The sequence below is a fragment of the Miniopterus natalensis genome, chromosome 1 (genome assembly GCF_054644295.1).
Source record: "Miniopterus natalensis isolate mMinNat1 chromosome 1, mMinNat1.hap1, whole genome shotgun sequence".
Classification (NCBI taxonomy): Eukaryota; Metazoa; Chordata; class Mammalia; order Chiroptera; family Miniopteridae; genus Miniopterus; species Miniopterus natalensis.
In genome coordinates this window covers 136,952,413-136,968,333 of record NC_142081.1, presented here as the reverse complement: position 1 = coordinate 136,968,333, position 15,921 = coordinate 136,952,413, and the positions used below count along the sequence as shown (strand labels likewise).

The window sequence follows — 15,921 nt, the reverse complement described above, 5'->3', positions numbered from 1 at the left end:
CGGCCCCCAACTGGGGATTGAGCCCGCAACTCGGGGATGTGCCCTGACCGGGAACTGAACCCTGATCTCTTGGATCCTAGGTTGATGTTCAATTGCTGAGCCATGCCCAGCCGGGCCAGAACATATTTTTCTTTCTTCCAAATTCGGCCTGTAATCACTTCAAAAGGACCACTTCTCCTGGGCGTGTATTTCTCTGACTTTCCAAGTAGTTTGTCTTAATAACTTTGGCCACAACTTACCCAAAAGATACATATGGCCTGAGATTCTGGGCTCAGGAAAGTCAACAGGCAGTGGTAGGCAAAGAGCGGTAAAGGAGCACAACTGAACTTCCCAAGGGGCTGAAAAGCTTTCAACACTCACAGATATTTTCAGTTAAGGATGTGGGATTTGCTCTTAAACATGTTAATAATTTTTAATGTAAATAAGAGATCTATAAAAGATAGTTCTTTGTAACTTGCTTTCCATCCCTTTTGACCCCACAGTTAGACTTAAAAAAACAAACCAATATCAAGAACAATTTTTATTAAGACTACTATTAGCAAAAGGTCACAGTCTTTTAAAAATACCTCAGAATCTACTATGGGGAGCAAGCTAGGGAATAAACACCAAATCATATCAGCATATAATGCTCTGATGTATATGTTAAACAACTTTTCATTTGTCTCATTAAATCCATCATTTTCTCCAATTCAGGCAAAGATTATAGCAAAATATGACATTCCTCATATGAGTGGTTCATAAAATGGGAGTGTCTGTGTTTCTGAATTTTGTTCACGTCACCTGCTAGGCACATCACATAATACCTACATATCCTGGTTTTCCTCCCTAGGAGGTCACCAACCAATGTTTCCAATTTTATAAGACATACAGACATGGAAACCTTGTCCTTGTCGTTAGTCCTGTCACTAATAGAAGTGTTACTTATTCATATATTCAATGGGCTACAGATAAACAGCATATTTTGTATTAATTAAAATAGGAAAAAAATAAAGTAGGATCCTTCCAGGTATAAATGTATATTTTAAATTGTATAATAAATAAATATACTTCTGAAAGTCTCCCCATATTTCCAAATAAAATGTTCAGTGTCCCTTATAATGAATTTTACATTTCCCCTTTTTTTTTGTAAATACAGCTGTGAAAACAAAGTTACAGCCTCTTTCTTTAAAAAACACACACAAAAACTCACCCCTTAACACACGCCTCTCTTTGAGACTGGTCAAGGCAATCTGGTCTGGCAGCACCATCCAGGAACACAGCCTCCCCCACTTGTTCTTCAGTTTGAAGTTCTGTTTTTTGTTTTTAAATATGTTTTTATTTATTTTAAAGAGAGAGGAAGGAAGAGGGAGAGAGAGAGAAACATTGATAGGTTGCCTCCTGCTGCACCCGGACTGGGGATCGAATCCAAAACCCGAGTATGAGCCCTGACCGGAATCAAACGGGCGACCTGTCGGAGCATGGGACGACGCTCAGCCAACTAAGCCACACCTGCCTGGGCTTTAGTTTGAGGTTTTAATGTCAAAATAAGGTTTTGCAATAATCTTTTCACAAAAATAAGGCATCTTTGTGTTGTAAAAACATTAGTTCTTTGCCAAAAGTTATGTTCTTTTATCTTCATCTGCTGTCACCACCTGTCAGCATCTTCTTTAAAGATCAGTTTTTTCTTCATAGCGACACCTACATGCGGCTCGCTGGCTGTCCAGGTACGGTTTACAGCCTAAATGTATAACACTGTCAAACAAGAGCTCCACTGTTGTTTCACATGCTGCAGAGTAAGAAAGTGTCATTACTGTGGGGCAATTGCAAAGTATCACTCCCTTCACACATAGTACATGTTCTAGCACAGCACCAAGCATGTCCTTCCTGGGCACTTAAACGTATGCTAGGTGAAAATTCTCCCAAACCCTTGCAACCCAGTTACTATATCTATATATACAAAGACTTTATTTCACCCTCTTTACCATGTATCTACTTTTTTTTTTAAATCTTCGCCAGAGGATATTTTTTCCATTGCTTTTCAGAGAGAATGGGGGTCGGGGTGGGGGTGGAGAGATAGAAGCATCTATGTAAAAGAGACACATCCATTGGTTGCTTCCTGCACATCCCCAACCAGGGCCGGGACTGAGCTTCCAACCGAGGTACGTGCCCTCGGCTGGAACTGAACCCGGGACCCTTCAGTCTGTGGGCCGATGCTCTAACCACTGAGGCAAACAGGCTAGGGCCATGTATCTACATTTTGTTTGCATACAAACGGTCAGCTCAATTTTCTGTACTAGACAAACGAGTCTCTCTCAATAGCAGTTATCAATCAGTTAATCATTGTTAATTTTCCTTACAGGTATTTATTATTTGTATCCTCACCCAAGGATATGTTTGTTGATTTTTAGAGAGAGAGGAAGGGAGAGAGAAAGAGAGAGAAAAACATCAATGTGAGAGAGAAACATCAATTGGTTGCCTCCCGCACTGCGGATCAAACCAAAACCTAGGTATGTGCCCTGACTGGGAACATCCAGGTGAGATTATCTCAATATATTATATTTATAGAGATGTAGCACAGAATGGCTTTTAGCTGTCCAGATACTTACAGTTTCAAATATTCATGTTAAGAAACTTTTCATTACAAAATCTTGATATTATCAAAGTTCTCCAAGAGACCGTGCCATTAAGGCACACAACCAACCGCAGAAGTGTAAAGGCTATGATTATTAAATAAAAGATTGCAAGGAATTTGGTTTCATCACTTAGCTACATTAGTATGAGCTCAGATCAGGACACAGGAACCACATCCGCCTCTGCTTCAGCTGTACAGGTTCACACCTTAGCCCGAAGCATGCAAGGGGATTCAGAGGCTGAGTTCAAGCTTCACCTGGAGCAGAAATTTCTTCCTTGACAGTTATTAGGAGGGCATCAGAATCAGACCTACAAGATTATTTGGGGAATACTGTAGTAGACAGAACACAGGTTTTAGAGTCAGAAGTATGTAACTTGGGGCAAGTTACTTCATTCTCAACCTCAGTTTCCTTCCTTGAAAAATGGGTTTAATGTACCTACCTCTTTGGACTTTTGTAAACTTCAATGAAAACACACGTCTGAAGTCTCTAGCACAGTCTGTTATGCAAAGTGCTTAAAAATGTTAGTTTACTTTTGTGCCCTGTCTCATTGCCCTTCCTCTTCTGTTTTCAGTGTGTGGGGCATTCTCTGGCTTGACAGTAAAGAAATCTCGTAACTGATAGTAATTGTTCAGTGATGTGTATGTCTACAAATATCTCATTTTACCCTTATGACAACTCTTAGAGAGAGGCGTTATCATTCTCATTTATGAAAGAGACAGTGAAGTGCCTTTTCCCTTCACTGATTTTGGCCTTGTATCCCTTCACTGTCATGATCATTACCATGAGTACGACTATATGCTGAGTCCTGAGTCGTCCTAGCAAACCAATGAACCAATGAACCTGTGGGTGGTTTGGGGGGCCCTCCTGACACAGATACCTATGAAGAGACAGTTAAGACTCAAATCTTCTAGAACTTCCTCGTAATTCACTGGACCCAGGGTTTGCAAGATCTTGCATGAATTCTTCTCTGCCTCACATACCCTCCTCCCAAGGCTTCCTAACACTTGTTGCTTCCATGACTATAAATCATTTCAGACTACAAAAGCATTGATTTCCATCTCAGAAAACTGAAGGGCTGTGTTACAATAGGTAATGTAATATAGAGTGAAATATTTCTATTGGGCCCTCACCAGTTTAGCTAAGTGGTTAGAGCGTAGGCCCGAGGACTGAAGGGTCCTGGGTTCGATTCCAGCCAAGGGCACATACCTCAGTTGCAGGCTCCATCCCCGGCCCCGGTTGGGGCGCGTGTGGGAGGCAACCAGTCAATGTGTCTCTCTCACATCGATGTTTCTCTCTCTCTCTCCTTTCCACTCTCTCTGAAAAGCACTGGGAAAAATATCCTCGGGTAAAACAAAACAAAACAAAACAAAACAAAACAAAACAAAACAAAAAGAAACATTTCTACTGGTAAATCTTGTAAAACAAAGCATTCAATGAAACTTGCCGCACCGCACTCATCCCTGCCCCGGCCGCCTCACCCTGCACGTGCTGGGCCAGTCCCAGCGTCTTCTGCACCTCGCGGCAGATCTTGGAGAGGCAGCGCTGGAACTCCTCGTCACAGTCGTTCTTGCTTTCCCCGCAGGTCTCGTAGCACCTGTCGTGGTGGTTGCAGCACTTGGTCAGGGAAGGGATGCCAATATTAAGCTGAAAGAGGCATTTGGATGGGTTGTTATTGATGAAATTCAAAACTGCTCTCCCTCCAAACGCTTTCCATTCTACATACCCTCCCTGCCTCGCACCGCACCCGCCCGCGTCACTCTCTAGCCTCCCTCTCGGCGTGCCTTAAAGCCCCCTACTTGGCAATGTTAGAATATTCACAGCTAACTGCGGGTGACAAACACAACTTCCAAAGACCAAAACATAGTTTTAAAAACTGAAAGGTATGGCTAAGAGCTTTAAAAGAGTTTTCCAGGGGCTAGGCAAGTATAATTTTTGGATATTCCAAAGTATTTTGTACCTCTTCCCCCAATAAAATGTATACTTTATATGAAATGTCACTGAAAATTTTTAAGCTTCTACAACTCAAATTTCCTTTGTTGTTTTGAGGTTTAATCCGTAAGTATTCATCCAATCCCTAAAGATACTGTTCCTTCGAATCTATAATTTGTCTTTAGCTATTTTAAATAACTTTATATGCAAAACCCTTGTATCTAGGAATCACTCTTATAAACATTTTCCCCCATGACACTTGGTTCAGATCCAGCTTCCCTTACCACAAACACACAGCTATCCCACTTAGCCTAGTTTTAATATAGAAAATATTATCCTTACCTATACTTTTTCATCCTAAGTAGCATTACTTCTATATTAAACCATATTTGTGACATGAGGAAATATCATTTAAATAGTATTAACATCTACCAAATTAAAAATAAAACATGAATTTTACTACATTTAGTTTTGCTAGGACTTAATGTGTTTCTAGCTGTAAAATAATGTAATAAACCTGATCACTATTACAACAAGCAAAATTATTTGTGAACCTGAGAACACACTGATAGTCTTGCATTATCAAGAGTATTACATGGCCTAACAATCATAAGACTTATCAAATAAAAAATAATATTTACCTGAACACCAAATAGTGGAGAGCCACATCCATTCGGCGGGGAGGGTTTATAACCATAACGCGGGAAAGGCTTAGATCCTATAAAATATAAATGGTATCATAATTAATTTCAAATATGATAGAAAATACATATGCAAAAAGGTCTACAATGTGCTTGACTAGCCTTGGAAATACTTAATATTGGGATGCTGACATAAGTGAGTATGTCTTTATTCTGATGAGCATTAAGAATGCTAATTTGGCCCTAGTCTGTCTGGCTCAGTGGTTGGAGCATCGGCCCGCAGACTGAAGGGTCCCAGGTTCGATTCTGGCCAAGGGCACGTACCTCGGTCGCAGGCTTGATCCCTGGCTCTGGTCAGGGAGCATGTAGCAGGCAACCAATCGATGTGTCTCTCTCACACAGATGTTTCTTTCTCTCCCCCCACACTCTCTCTGAAAAGCAATGGAAAAAAAAAATCCTCTGGTGATGATTAAAAAAAAAAGAATGCTAATTTGTCTAACTTAAAATTTTTATTTGTCCTGCAGTGAAATATGTACACATGTGTACATATACTGAGTCATGTGTACATGACTGAGGATAACTAAACGTGTATATATACACATTTGTGGTGGTTCATAAAATGCAATTATGTTTGTAAACCTCTACCATATTAAACATACAAAAGCTTACTCTGGACTTCTGGAGATTTCAGAGGTTATATGCCAGATTGGGTCCATATGTAGAAAAGAAATCTCCCTACTTTCCTGTACATTCTAGCATCTATATATATTTTTAATCCTCACTCAAGGACATGCTTTGATTGATTTTAGAAAAGAGAAGAAGGAAGAGAGAGAGAGAAACATTGATGTGAGAGTGAACACTGACTGGTTGCCTCCAGCATGCGCCCAACTGGGGATCGAACCCGCAACCTGAATATGTGCCCTGACCAGGAATCAAACCCATGACCTTTCAGTGTACAGAACAAGGCTCCCACCAACTGAGCCACACTGGCCAGAGCTAACATTTATATTTTTAGGTTAAAACCTATAGGGCAAGAACTGTATCTTCCTATCCTTGAGCCAATGGTCCATTGCACACAAATCTCAATACCATTAACCAACCAGTTACTGAGTTAGCGCCTAAAGCTAAGGAAGGCATGGTCATCTAATGATCACTTAGTTACAGTAGCCCCCCCCCCTTACCTGAGGACCCCCAGCGGGTGCCTGAAACTACAGATAATACAGAATTCTACATATACTTTGTGTTTTTCCTATGCATACATACCTATGATAAAGTTTAATTTATAAATTACATACAGTAAGTGGTTAACAATAACCAACTATAAAGTAGAACAATTATAACAATATGCTGTAATATAAGTTATGTGAATGTGCTCTCTCTCAAAATATCTTATTATACTGTGCTCACCCTTCGTCCATTGATGATGTGAGTTGACACAATGCCTATGTGATGAGGTGAAGTGGGGTACTCAGAATGGCGTGCAATTTAAAAATTATGGGTGGTTTATTTCTGGAATTTTCCACTGAATATTTTCACATAGCAGTTGACTGAGGATAACTAAACTGTGGAAAATGAAACTGAGGATAATGGGGTCTACTCTACCTTAATATAAGACCTTTATATCTTTATAAGACCTTACAGGACTACACATCCTAGCCTAGACTCTGGCCAATCATTTCACAAATATACTCCTTTGCCAGCTAAGGAAAATGGTCAGGAATAAACTTGATGAACTATATTACTCCACTTACACTTTCCCTGATAGTGCCAATGGTTCAGTAGCAAGGTGGAAGATGGCATTGTCATCCATCTTAAATGTTGGAAGGTACTTGAGAAATCTCTCTCCTCTCATAATATAGAAATCATTTTGACAAACCAAACAGTCACCTACTTTCTCTTTGAATGTTTCCCATAATCCTCCTACAGTATCGAGAAATAGTCTATTCCATTGTGGAACGGCACTGACTGTTAAGCTCTGTTTTCTTGTACATTCTACCTGTAAGCCATCCTCTGCCCCCCGGGGAACACAAAACAAGCCAATGCCCTATTTTACACGGAATGCTTTTAAACATTTCGGGCTACCATTTATCTTTACCTCTAAAATTAAAATATCCCTAGTTATTATAAATACCACCCCACAGTTGGATACTTGGGAGAAACACAAAGTATTTCTCCAACTTTCATGCAACTAACATTTATGACTAGGAGACTTAAAGATAAGTTTACCTTCCAAAATAAAGTGGGTGGGGGGAGGAGAAGCAACCCTTGTAGCAATCAGCTATCAAAGTAAGTAACTCACTCAAAGTAATGATCTAAAATTGGTTTAAGTGCATTGCTAAGACTCTCATGCTCAACTGAGCTGACCAAGTAGAGCCTCAAGAAATGTACAACCTCATGAAGATAGAAGGCTACAGCCTGCTCCACTGAGTCTGAAGAACAACCTCTACAAAGGGAATGGCTATGATAGATCTAGAAAAGAGGTGGCCAATGAAAAAAGTTGGTCCAAGAAGGAGGGTTGTTTCTGGGTGGATGAAGGTAGATGCCTGAGGCCGTCACAGAGGAGTCACTGTGATCATTCAACTCCTCTTATTAGTCCTTCTTTCTTAAGAAAACTGCTTATGTTTTGGCTTTCCACTTATAAGGGCCTACAGACAAGGATATACTAACCATTTGGATGTCTAACAGGCACCTCAAACTTAAGACGTACCTCTTAACATTCACTCCACACCTGTTCCATCCACAGTTCCTTCTTCTCAAGTAATAGCAACTCCATCCTTCGGGTGCTCAGGGAAAATACCTTAGCCATCTTTGACTCTCTCATGTTCTTATATCCCACATCCAATTCAACAGCATGTCCTGTGGACCCTACCTTCAAAAGATTCAAAATCTAACCACTTCTCACCACCTCCACTGCTATCGTCCCATGCCAAGCCACCCTGGATGATTGCCATAACCTCCTAACTAGTCTCCCTACTCTGGTTTCCCCACCCCACCCCACCTCCAGCTATAGTCCAATATCAACAATGAACCGGAGCCATTCTATTAAAATATGTCAGATGGAGTTTTTCCTCTGCCAGAACCCCACCAATGGCTTCTCACCATATTCAGGATAGAAGCCAAAGGCCTTTCAGTCTGCCCCATGTCAGTCTGTCCCCGCACCCTGACTTCTCTATCCTCGCCTCATTACCCTCTCCTCTTCCTTTCTTCCACACTGTTCCATCGTATCTGATCTCTGCTGTCCTCTAAATAACATTAGCTCACTGTCAATAAAGCCTTGTTTCCACCCTAGGGAGGATGGCCAGAGGGAGCAAGTATCCCTAATGCCAGTCCTTTCTATAAAGTAAGAATAATTATATTCGACAAGTGTGTGCCCTTTAATCTGACCCCCTCCCACCATTAAGTCTTTTTTTTTTTTAAAGCTGCCTTGACCTCTTTATGTAACTATTAAATACTTTTAAATACCATGCTCCTCTAGCTTTGGGATTTGTCTGTTTCTGTTTGGTTCTGATTTGGTCACTTGCATTCCAAAATATAGGAAAGGTTGAAACAGTGTTCTGGGGAGACTTCTTCAAGCAACAGCAATGAAACAACAATTTTCATTATGTTGGAATTATCAGTGTGGTAACTTGCAATCACAGTCCTATGCAGACAGTACTTACTAAGACACAAAGGATTTTCACTGAAGCCTGCCTACTGCTTCTTAAATTATCACAACCATCTGTGTTTTTATGCTGGAGATGTTACTCTAAACTCTAAATGGTACATTTAGTTAGGCTTGTGGAAAGATAAAAAAGAATTAAGTAAAAGGAAAGATTAAAATAATCTTTTTAATAGTAGTATCCATTCGACTTCAAAGCTATTTTAAATATACAGAAGCTCTAGAACCCTTGACTCTAGATAAGTGTATGAAGACTACTGCTTCCAAGTTTTCCTGTCTCTGTAAATGGCAACTGTGCCCTTTCTTTGCATCAGGCCAAAACCTTCAGTCATCCTTGACTGGCCTTTCTCCTCGGGTCCTTTACACTTGCTTTTCCTCTGCCTCGAGTGTTCTTTCCCCAGATCATCACCTTCTCCATTTTCCAATTTCTTCTCAAGTATTTTCTTATCAGTGAGGGTTTCCCTGAACAACCAATTTAAAAGAGCAAACTCCCTCCCAACACTGGTGTTTCCTCTGCTTTACTGGTCTCGAAGCACTTCAGACCTACACACACTGCATATTTGGCTTATTTTACTTGCTCATTGGTTTCCTGGCTCTCTCCCCACCAGAATGTAAGCTACATGGACAGAAATTTCATCTGTTTTGTTCAGTGATGAATCTCCAACTGGTAGAACACAGCGCACAACAGGCACTCGAATGTTTGTATAACTAATGCGAATGAGAAGTGAAACTACAACATCTGCCTGAGGAAAGGCAACCATTTAATCTTCAAATTATTGGCCCTAGCAAGCTCTACAGGGACAAAACATCTTTCCTGATTGCACACTGGTGGTGACATTTAGACAAAAGTTTAGGAAGGAATGAAACATTTACAACTTCATAGCATATAAGATACAGCTCATTCTTTAACTCCGTTAACATAAAACTAGAAATTATTTTGAGAATTACAGGCAGCAGGTGGCATCAGAGTTTAACATGACATAGGTTTGTTTTTGTTTTTTTCAAATTCACCTACATACAATCTGGTTTCACTGTTCAACTCACTGAGCTCCCTATTCTTTTGAGCTGCAAGCAATATGTAGGCCCGGACCTTGTCTCCTCTTACTGGGCACATATCGCCCAAGTATTTCCTTAGCATTTTGAATTTCCAAAGAGAGGCCCACGTACTTTATCTGAACTGTAACAAGAAAGATTTCTGCCGGAAGTACTGAGTTTATTATGACCAAGGATGCTACCAAACAAGTTCTCAGATTCAAATCTAAGTCTAAAAATGTGAAAACGGAAATCAAAACAATCATATTAATATTAACCATGAGGAGGAGGCGTCACTGATATCCAAGGAAAGACAATGACTGTCAGGTCCTGATAGAGTAATTTTTTAGAAGAGTTATCAAAACTCTTTCTCAACAATAGAGTACACCAAAAGTCTGTACAAAGGTGGCAGTTTATTTTCTGTAGTTCTGCAGAAAAAAAAAAAAATTAAATCCAACTCTTGAGAAAGTTAAACCATCATGACTTTAGAAGTCTCGGTATGTTTTGCATGCTCGGCTGACTTACGAAGGAGCTATATTAGGAAGCTAAACTTAGTGTGTTCCACTCCATTCCTACGGTGCGTGCGGCACTAGGTTCTTCGGCCACCTTGCGCAACTGCAAACAAACAAGCAAAAAAAAAGGAGAGAGCAGTGAACACCCAGGGAGCGCGCGCCCTCCTAACTAACTAGCAGAGCGACTGGGAACCAGGTGGCTCGGTGACAAGAATGGCAAGATCCCAGCAGGGGTTAGGTGTTCCCGCGGCCAGAGGCCCGCGCCGAGGTCTGCCTGGCCGCTCCCGCCCCACGCCCTGCGCCCCCGCAGCCCGGGACGCGGGCCCCTCACCGTCGCTGCACCTATACTGGCACAGCCCGTCCTCGCCCCCCAGCAGGTCCAAGGCGGCGTTCAGGTACGTGTCGATCTTGTGAACGCCGTTCCGGATGGTCTTCAGGGTGGCCCTCCAGTCGGTGGACTGGGCCTCCTCCTGGCACCTGAGCGCGGCGGTCAGGACGAGGAGGAGGAGGGCGAGCGCGGGCCACGGGAGCAGGGCCATCCGCGCAGCGCCCAGCCGCGTGGGGACCCGCGGGTCCCAGGAGCCGAGCGACTGGCGCGCCCCCACACAGCCGCCGGGGCGCCCCAGGCAGCCGCACGCGCCCCGCGCTCCACGGCCACGCCCAGCTCCGTGGCCACGCCCCCTTGCCGGCGGGGAGGCGGGCCCAGGCTGCCGTCACCGCGCTGCGGGGAGGTGGCGCCGCCGTGCGCGCGCGAGAGGCGGCGGAGGCGGGGGCGCGCGGCCGCGGGAGACCTGGGGGGTCCACGCGCACGTGGTCGTGCGGCGGCTCGCGGGGGCGCTGCGCCCAGTTTCCAGTCAGCGCTGCTCGGGCGGGGCGTACTAACTAAATACTCGTAAGGGACCCACGCACCCCCGGAGGCGGATTGAGTCCGGCAGGCAGGGGACATCAGTATTTTTTTAAAAGCTCCCGGGGCGGGGGGTGGGTTGTGGGGTGCCGCCCAGTGGAGAAGCCCCGTGAAGAACCCTGATCTGCCCGGGCTCAGCGCAGCCACCCCGCGGGACACGCTCACCTAGGTGTGGACAGCGTGGGAGAACCGAGCCGCGTGGCCCCCGGTGGAGAGCGCCGGAGGGGTCCGCCCGAGATTCTGCGGGGACCCGGGCGCAGCCGGGATCTCACGCGGGTCCTCGCCGGGTCCTCCAGCGCGGGTGCCGCGGTCACATCACCACACTTAGAAATTCTGGACGAAGAAAATGGTCTGGCAGTTAAAACCATAAGTCGTCTTCCCCGCGTAAGGAAGAAGCAGTTCTAACACTTGAATGCAGTGTTTAAAAAATCTTACAGAAGGCAGTTTTCTGCTCAAGGTATTTTGTAGCTTAATGGCTCTAGTGACGTCCCTCTGTATTTTTTCCCAGCGCTGTGCCGTATCAAATGACAATTGCAATACTTTTTTACCAGAGCTATAAATATCCGGTTATCTTAGTATCCTGGCAGTTTCCAAGAATGTTACAGTAAGATCCAGGGCAGTATTGCAAGTATCGGGAATAGGCGCTGCCTTTCTATAAGAATTACTGATAAATTCTAGGTAGGTGCTTTGTGTTTGTAACAAGCTTTGTAGTAATTGTGCAGTGTAGCGCTAAGAATTACATCCTTCTGTATTTACACCTTACGTACACGACCTCTCCCGTTCAGATCAGGGCTTTGCAGAAATGCAGCCTGTGGGCCAGTTAGAAAAATCGCCCCAGTTTGCAGATGGGTGTAGCCCAACCCTAGGCCCCAGCTTTACTCAGACCTTCAGCAAGGTGCTCTTGGGTGTGATCAGCTGGCACCATGTGGAGGAAGATGAGAGGGGACGGGGAGGTATTCCTCTCCTTTTTCAGTGGAGTGGAGGTGCGGAGAAGTCGCAGGACAGTATCCAGTCAGACCAGGGTCTCTTTCTGCCGCCACAAGATGCCAAAGATTATTTTTCATTTACTTTGGACAGCACTTTTCAACAAATCCAAAAAAGAGGACATATGTAGAATTATCTTCTTTAGCTTTCCGGAGTATTGGTTTTCTCATCTCTAAAATGGGGATGTTGGACTGGGTTACTTCTGAGGTCCTGCCTAGCACCCCTGCCAGAACCCTTAAACCAGGGTTGGCTCTTTCCAGTCTTCAGAGAAACTGCCTAGTAGGAAATAAGTCTCCCAAAAGGAAAGACAGAATGTAGGAAGGTGACCTGGTTCCAGTCCTCAGTTACAAGAGACCTCCCCTTTCCCCTTTTGTCTATACGTTTGCTCCGTGGTGATCTCATCTAATTTCCTAGATCTTAACTACGTCCTCTGCTCTGAGGACTCAAACCTTGTCTCATCTTTCCGTAGGGATCAAATTCTCAAACTCTAGTTCCTCGGGCTCATAGAGCTATTCTCTTTTTATCTCAAACAAATCTTTTCCACTGTGTTCCCCATGGGAATAACCACCATCCTTCCAGAAAACAAGGTTCAAAGTTCTATTTTCACATCTTCCTAAGATTTAATCATTAGATACTTGTTCTGCTGCAGTAATTCCAAGATTTGCCTTTTCCTCTTAATTCCTGCTGTCAGATACCAGAGTTCGGCATTGACCACAGGACTAGCTACATAACTTGCAGGACTCAGTACAAAATAAGGATGCAGGGGCCCTTGTTAAAAAATTATGAATGTCAAGGTGATGGCAGCAGAGCGTGAAAGCAAATGTGGAAGACTTCTGAGTTCAGGGCCTTGTGCATTGGCCCCGACTAACCAAATCATATACCTTACCTGGATGATCCACCTCCATCTTTTCTTTTAAATTGTTACCAGAAAATGTCTGAAAAGAGCCTCCTTTCCAGGCACTGTCATTGAATCAGTAAAACCTGTTATTAATGTGACAGGCACTATTACTGCTGTCTTCCAGGTCTTTCCTGTTGGTCAGTGTCTAGTTTGTCTATAAATGCATTGACTGCAGATGGCAGGAGCTGTCGAGGAAGCCAGTTAGGACATAATAAACCAGGTAAGACATTATTGGCCCAGGCAGGGAGCCGTGGAGGTGTGAAAAGTGGGCCCATTCTAGATATAACTTGATGGCAGAGCCAACAGGATTTACTAATGGATTGAATGTGGTATATGAGGGAAAGAGGAATCAAGGATGATTTTGAGGTTTTGGCTTAGTGATTAGAAGAAAACAGGCTTCTCACTAACTGAAATGAGATTCCAGAGGAGCAGATTTCAGGGGAATTTTAGGAAATTAATTTCAGACACATTTGAATCTATAGTTCAGAGATGGGATAAAGGCTAGAAATAAATTTGAAAGTCACCAGCATAGAAATGGCTGTTAAAGCCGCAGGCCTAGATGCAGTCCCCTGAAAAGTGAGTGTGTAAGGAGAAGCAGAACAAGGTCTGAGTCGCAGGAGGTCAGGGAACTAAGACTCGCTGAAGGGACCGCACAGGAACAGCCAGTGCAGCCGGAAAGTGCCGTGTCCCAGTATGTCAAAGGCAGAGCCATGGGTTCAGCTGGCGCGGAGGCGAGGAGGACTGATTCATAACGTGGAGGTTATCGGTGGACTTCACAAGAAGTTTCAGTGGAGCACTGGGGACAAAACACAATTGTAGTCAGAGGGGGAGAAATAGGAAGAACTGGGAAAAGCAATTATAGTCAATATTATCAAAACAAAATTATGAAAATATAAAATATGCTGTATTTGTGCTGATTGTTGTTTGAATGAATGTCCCAGAATATGATCTTCTGGGTGGTGAGACTAGGCTTTGTTGTCTATGCAGCACAATTATAGGATAATCAGTCAGATACCCCTTCTAGAAGCCCCTGATGGTCTCTCCACTGTACATGGATCATCATGGAACATGATTGTATTAATGAAGTAAGAATGCAAAATTTATTGGGTTAATGTAAAATATAAACTCTAGAATACTTGGAAACTAGAATATTATGTAATCCTTTGTGTTATTTGAAATGACACAAAATCAACAAAATACAAATTGTCAAAGGCAGTTTCTATTTTTCAGTCTTTTCCAGCGCCTCATTAAATGATCTCAGCAGTGTTATTGTGATGAAAATAAATGCCATGTGGTGAAACAGTTCCAGCCGTAACACTTAACCTTTGCCCAGTGTTAAGGCAGGAAGGTTAGTTTCTAAAAGGGGCTCAAATTAAAGGGAAATAAGTGCTAGGTTTCAGCCTCTGCCTAAAAAAACCAGTGGCATGAATAACTTTCAAAGTGGGGTTGAAGTGAAGGACAAGAGATGGCCACACCACATCCTTCAGCATGGGCCTAGATGATAGGTTTCAATGATAGGTTTGTTGATATATTGAAGACAATGGCTCTCTGCTTGGGAATGTCTACCATCGGGCAGATTTGATCAGTATCTTAGTCCATTTGGGCTTCTATGACAAAATACCACAGACTAGGTGGCTTATAAACAACAGAAGTTTACTTCTTACAGTTTTGGAGGCTGGAGATATTCAAGATCAGGGTACCAGCATGGTCGGTTTCTGGGGAAGGCCCTCTTCCAGGTTGGAGACTACTGACTGCTTGCTGTGTCCTCACATGGTGGAAAACGTGTGGGATCTGTGGGGTCTCTTCCCATTCATGAGGGATTTACTCTCAAAATCTAAGACTCCACTTCCTAAAAGTGGGTAGACTGTGAGATTACTTTGCACACAGAAAGGAAGTGCTAGAGAAGATGGAAGAGAACCCACCTAGGTAAGATTGCAGGGTTTTAGACCATCAAGATAAACTCAGGTGTGTGGTTTCTCTAGATAGGGTTGCTGGCTACTTCCAAACCCCTGGTTGATTTTCAGCTCCATATTTTCTACTGCATGTGATACATCTTCCCCGGGCTCCCAGAGATAGCATAGCTTCAAAATACCCCTAACTAACTAAACCTAGTTTACTCTTCTCTTCCCTTTATTTCTGCAGTGGTAAGCACCAATCACATCGTTATCCAAGAGAAAGCCTGGGAATTATCCTGGACTTCTCGTTCTCTGCCTAGCGCCTTGTCATTTCTTCTGTCCCCAGTGCCATCTATTTCACTCCTTATATCTAGAATCAGAGCTCTTCTCTTTAAAAGTACCCTGCTTTAGTTTCTACCTTTATCATTTTTCATTTGGATTAATCCAGTAGTCTCCTGACTCTTCCCTACCCCACCTCACCCTCCTTCCTCATCCTCAGCGCCTCCAGCGTGAACTTTCCAAAGTCCTTCAGTGGTGCTAACTCTTTGGCAAGAGGCCCTCCCTGATCTGGCGTCTTCTCCCTCTCCAGCTCCTCAGCTACACCCTGGGGCCCAGTCTCGCTGAACTGCTCTCTGTTCCCTTGTGTGGCTGGCTCCTTAAGCCACAGGTCCTTTGTATTTGCATCTGCCTGGCAAGCTCTTCCATAATCTTCAGATTAAGCTCACCTCTGGGGAAGCCTGCTTTCACACTTCAGGCGGATTTATGAGTCTCCTTTGAGTTTTCCTCACCCTGATACTTGGCAAAGTACAGCTGCATAATTTCTTTTTCTGTCTCCCTCATAAGATAGTGAGCTCTG

At 43.5% G+C, this 15,921-nt stretch overlaps 1 protein-coding gene across 1 annotated transcript; it reads right to left on the bottom strand.

The window, feature by feature from the left end:
- Positions 1-507: 507 nt before the first annotated feature.
- PLA2G12A (phospholipase A2 group XIIA) lies at positions 508-10,938 on the bottom strand. Its single transcript, XM_016209458.2, has 4 exons — positions 10,716-10,938; positions 5,183-5,259; positions 4,091-4,256; positions 508-1,765 (listed from the first exon to the last, which is right to left on the bottom strand). The coding sequence occupies exons 1-4, from the start codon at positions 10,921-10,923 to the stop codon at positions 1,647-1,649; spliced, it is 570 nt and encodes a 189-aa protein (XP_016064944.2). The 5' UTR covers positions 10,924-10,938; the 3' UTR covers positions 508-1,646.
- Positions 10,939-15,921: the final 4,983 nt, after the last annotated feature.

Bases quoted from the DNA above. Each gene is read 5' to 3' on its own strand.
- PLA2G12A (XM_016209458.2), bottom strand. From the start codon at position 10,923: ATGGCCCTGCTCCCGTGGCCCGCGCTCGCCCTCCTCCTCCTCGTCCTG. The intron at 5,260-10,715 runs GTGAGGGGCCCG...TATATTTTATAG, and splicing joins CCAGTATAGGTGCAGCGACG to GATCTAAGCCTTTCCCGCGT. The intron at 1,766-4,090 runs GTGAGGCGGCCG...CTTACTCTGCAG, and splicing joins ACTGGCCCAGCACGTGCAGG to CATGTGAAACAACAGTGGAG.